Genomic DNA, 4,686 nt, shown 5'->3' on the forward strand with positions numbered 1-4,686 from the left:
GATCCCACATGCCGCGGAGCGGCTGGGCCCGTGAGCCATGGCCGCTGAGCCTGCGCGTCCGGAGCCTGTGCTCCGCAACGGGAGAGGCCGCAGCAGAGGGAGGCCCGCATACCACAAAAAAAAAAAAAAAAAAAAAAAAATGCAATTGACTCAGTTTCAAGAAATGGAAACATTTTTAATAGAATGAGATTTTAGTAGGTACAGGGGAAAATGTACTTTGGGAATTAAATAAAGCTCTAAGAGCACAGCTTTTGCTGTCTTGTCTATCTTACAATGATTTACCAAAGATCTTCTGCGCAGAAAATCTAAAGAAAGAAAGGGTGGCCCTGATGTAGTGGTTAAGAATGTAGCTCAGTGGACCTAGATTTGAATTCTCCCTGTTACTTGTTTTCTGAGCCAGTTTTCGCAGGTATGAAATGGGATAATAAAAACACCCAGCCGTGTAGAATGTTCTGAGGATTAAATGAGATAATAAATGAAGTACTCAGTGTAAGTGCTAGAAACATGGGATATTCTCATCAAATGGTAATTATGTTTCATCGTCATTATTACTATCACAATACTGTTTTTTGGTCAAAACACAATCAGACTGAAACAAAATAAAAACATTACTTTGCACATCACTTTGTGTTCATCATATCTTAAAAGATTGTGTAGAATTCAGAAAAGGTTCAGAAACTTGCAGTGAGGAGAGGCCTTTAAGAAAAAGTCTGAATTATCAGAGCCTTTGTTTGGAGAAAGGTGGCATCCCTGAGTATGTGATTGATTTACAATGACAGTCTCAATGAGGACCAGCCAATCTGGCTTCAGTCACAGGATTTAACTCAGACATGGGAAAAGCCTATTTCATGAATCTTTATAAACACTAGAATTCCTGGCTGAGGGACAATGTGGAATGTTGAAGGACTGCCTGGGAATAGGATAGGTGTATATCAGATTGGGGGGATTTAGAGTCAGTTGTAGCTGGTAGCAGAAGGGACTGAGTGACTGCTAGAGCTCCTTCCTCCCTGCTGCTGTTGAGACTTGCGGTCACTGCTAGTTAAAAGGTGAGGGCTGAATCCGTGTCCCTGGTATGGGGGATCTAGAGCACTGCCAAACAGGTTTAAGGGGGCAGTGCAAAGCAAATGAAGTATTGTGGGCAGAATGAATGCCATTGCTTGTTAATAGGATTCTAGTGGTATCTGGATTTTCAAAGCCACATGTAGCCTGTTTCTGTGGGAGGAGTTGTAGGGGATCCTGGTAAAGCCATTTGGGTTAAGGGCATAGGCTTGTGTATCAGCCCTCCCAGCTTCAAATCCCAACTCTACTTCCTGGCTATGTGACCTGAGCCAAGTTACTTATTTTTCCTGAACCTGAGTTTTCTGATGTGTAAATGAGGATAATAGTTGTTAGAATTAAATGAGATTGAGCTCTTAAAGGCCATTTCTGGAACATAGTGTTTAATAAATGCTAACTATTATCATTATTATTAGTGAGGGCAGATTCAGTCCCAAAAAAAAGTCTCTTTATTTCATTCTTTTCTTCCTAACAGCTGGAACCCAGGCTGGAGAAGAGATGCCTGTTGTTTCAAAAACAAACATTAAGGAGTACAAAGATAGTTTCTCTAATGAGAAGTTTGATTTTCGCAACCACCCAAATATCACTTTCTTTGTTTATGTCAGTAATTTCACCTGGCCCATCAAAATTCAGGTAAGAAGTGCTTTCTAGTCTCATACTTGCAAAGATGGTGAAATGTCTGTAGTGAAACTAAATTCACTAATCTGTAACTTGCGGTAAATGAGATGTACAATATTAATATTTTTTTGCCTTTGTAATATCTGTGGTAAAGGAGTGCTGAGCACATACCATAAAAGAAGATTGTAGTGGGGCTGCCTTAAATCACTTATGAAGGAAATTTATAAGCACTTTTTAAAAATAAATTTATTTTTATTTATTTATTTTTGGCTGAGTTGGGTATTTGTTGCTGCACACTGGCTTTCTCTAGTTGCAGCGAGCGGGGACTACTCTTTGTTGCAGTGCTTCTCACTGCGGTGGCTTCTCATTGCGGGGCACAGGGTCTAGGTGCGTGGGCTTCAGTAGTTGTGGCACATGGGCTCAGTAGTTGTGGCTTGTGGGCTCTAGAGCGCAAGCTCAGTAGTTGTGGCACACAGGCCTAGTTGCTCCACGGCATGTGGGATCTTCCTGGGCCAGGGATCGAACCCGTGTCCCCTGCATTGGCAGGCAGATTCTTAACCACTGTGCCACCAGGGAAGTCCCTGTAAGCACTTTTGAAAGCAAGTTGATATATAACAGATTTGGTAATTACAACTGTATTTATTTCTTCATTAAGGACTTGTCACTAAAAAGCCTGTTGAGCTACACAAAGAGCTTCAGTTCTGGAATGAGTAAGGTGTATATAAATGAAGCAAACACACATAACCAGTGAAAGCTGGAGTATGGAAAGTGCCATATGAGAAGATCCCCAAAATGCTCTCAGGTTTTAAAGGAGCATAGGATGGAGGGTAATGGGGACACAGTGGGGGACAGTATAAGGTCGCCTTAAGGGTTTAGGCCTTATAGTCAGATAGATGCAGGTTTGAGTCCTGGCTTGCTCTTGTACAATTCCTGTTGCCTCTCCACAACCCAGATTCTTTGTACATGTGACCTGAAAGGGTAGGTCTAAGGGTTCATGTTGCCTGTTGCAGCCGCTGCTGCTATCAACCTTCCCCTTTTCTCTGTTTCCAGGGGACCAGTGCACTCCCTCTTATCCAGGCTTGACCCATGGCCCCATTTGTGCTCTTTATAATCATCTGCCACTATGTCTTTGAGGCCTTGCCTCAGTACTTTCTGCTTTAACCCCCTTCATTTTGGGTAAAGGTGTGGAGTTCTGGGAAGGGTGGACTTTTGTTTGTTTAATTTATTTTTTATACAGCAGGTTCTTATTAGTTATCTATTTTATACATATTAGTATATATATGTCAATCCCAATCTCCCAATTTATCCCACCACCCCCACCCCCACCCCCCTTTTCCCCCGCTTGGTGTCCATACGTTTGTTCTCTACATCTGTGTCTAAGGGTGGACTTTGGAACGACTGGTTCACCTTTAGCCGTGGAAGCGTGGTCACTAGACTGGGGCTCTGGCTGCTTGCCAACTTTCAGTAGTGTGATCAAGTGAAGCAAGTCGCCACTGATCATTTGGGATGGGCTTGAAATCTGGTTCTGGTGGGTATGTGTTCATACCTTGGGACTGTAACTAAAGAACAGTCAGTCACTCTTTTCCTTTCTGGAATGTGGAGGACAGGCTCTGTGTTGTTTTTTTTTTCTCACCACCCTCTTTTTCTATTTAGATGGTTCACAGATTTGTTTATCCTCTAATCTGCTTCTTCCTTTGTTCTTGCACACTCTCTGCTTCCCTTCCCAGCTAGCCTTCTTGTAAGTATTGACCACACTCCCTGTTTGTTTCATCTTATCCATTCACCCATCAGCCCACAGCAGCTGCCTTCCTCCTTCACCACATCCTGAAGCTGCCTGCCACGGTGGACTCCAGTGACTGAATTCTTTAGTCCCCTTCTCCTTCTCATTGCATGATTTGAGTCAGTATCTTTCCTGCCTTCCTGGTCCTTTCCCTGATTCTCTGGCCTGTCTTTTTAAGGAATCTTCTTCCTTAAACACTGAGGTTGTCTGAGATTCAGGCCATTGTTCTCCTCTGTCTTTATCCCACTTGTAAGACTTACTGTACTACTTCTGTACTTGTGATTCTCAGTACTCTGTCTTCAGCCCTGCTTACACTTGAACTCCAGACCAGTGTTCTTGGTTGCTGCCTAGGCATCTCTACCTGGCCATTCACAGGCTCCCTGTACTCAGGGAGTCATTCTTGTGATCTTAGCCCCAAACCCTGTGCTTCCTTTCTAGTGAATGGGACCACCATTTGTCCTATTGCATAAGCCAGGACCCTGGAAATTATTTGCATTCCTGGAATAAACCTGACTTGGCATGATATATCATTTTTTACTTTATGTGTTGCTGGACTCAGTTTGCTAATATTTTGGTTAGAATTTTGTATCTATCTCATGAGTGAGAAAGTCCAGTAATTTTCCTTTCCTGTCTTAGTTATGTTTTTGTATCAAAGTTAAACTAACCTTTATTTATAAATTGAGGAGTTATCTGTCTTTCTCATTTCTGGAAGAGCTTATATAAGATTAGAATTATATGAACCTTGCACACTTGATAGATCCCTCCTGTAAAATCATTTCATTCTGGTGTTTTATTTGTGGAGTTTTGTTTTCTTTTTTAACTGCTGATTCAACTTCTTTAATAGTTATGGGATGTTTTGGATATTCTCTCTCTATTTGCATTACTTAAGATAATTTTTTCTAGATGTTAATTTATTTCATATGTTTTCAAATGCATTGACACAAAGTTGTTCACACTGTCCTCTTTTCTAATCTTGGCAGCATCTGTCCTTAAGTGAATTGAATCATATACTTAAAAATGGTTAAAATGGTAAATTTTATCTTAATATATATTTACTCCAATTTTTTAAACTTTAAAAAAACAGACCAGAGGGCAGACAGCAAAAGCAAGAAGAACTACAGTCCTGCAGCCTGTGGAACAAAAACCACATTCATAGAAAGATAGACAAGATGAAAAGGCAGAGGGCTATGTACCAGATGAAGGAACAAGATAAAACCCCAGAAAAACAACTA

At 41.3% G+C, this 4,686-nt stretch overlaps 1 protein-coding gene across 6 annotated transcripts in view; it reads left to right on the top strand.

The window, feature by feature from the left end:
- ATRN (attractin) overlaps positions 1–4,686 on the top strand; it is a 168,619-nt gene that overhangs the window by 111,052 nt on the left and 52,881 nt on the right. For 5 of the 6 annotated variants that reach the window (XM_028498927.2, XM_028498928.2, XM_024117128.3 and 2 more), the window contains exon 24: positions 1,532–1,689. In XM_028498927.2, the coding sequence (XP_028354728.1) occupies positions 1,532–1,689 (158 nt within the window). Of the gene's footprint in view, positions 1–1,531; positions 1,690–4,538; positions 4,669–4,686 lie in introns of those variants that run through there. The other variant, XM_055090157.1, reaches the window with a different exon arrangement.

The sequence above is a fragment of the Physeter macrocephalus genome, chromosome 14, assembly GCF_002837175.3.
Source record: "Physeter macrocephalus isolate SW-GA chromosome 14, ASM283717v5, whole genome shotgun sequence".
Taxonomy (NCBI): domain Eukaryota; kingdom Metazoa; phylum Chordata; class Mammalia; order Artiodactyla; family Physeteridae; genus Physeter; species Physeter macrocephalus.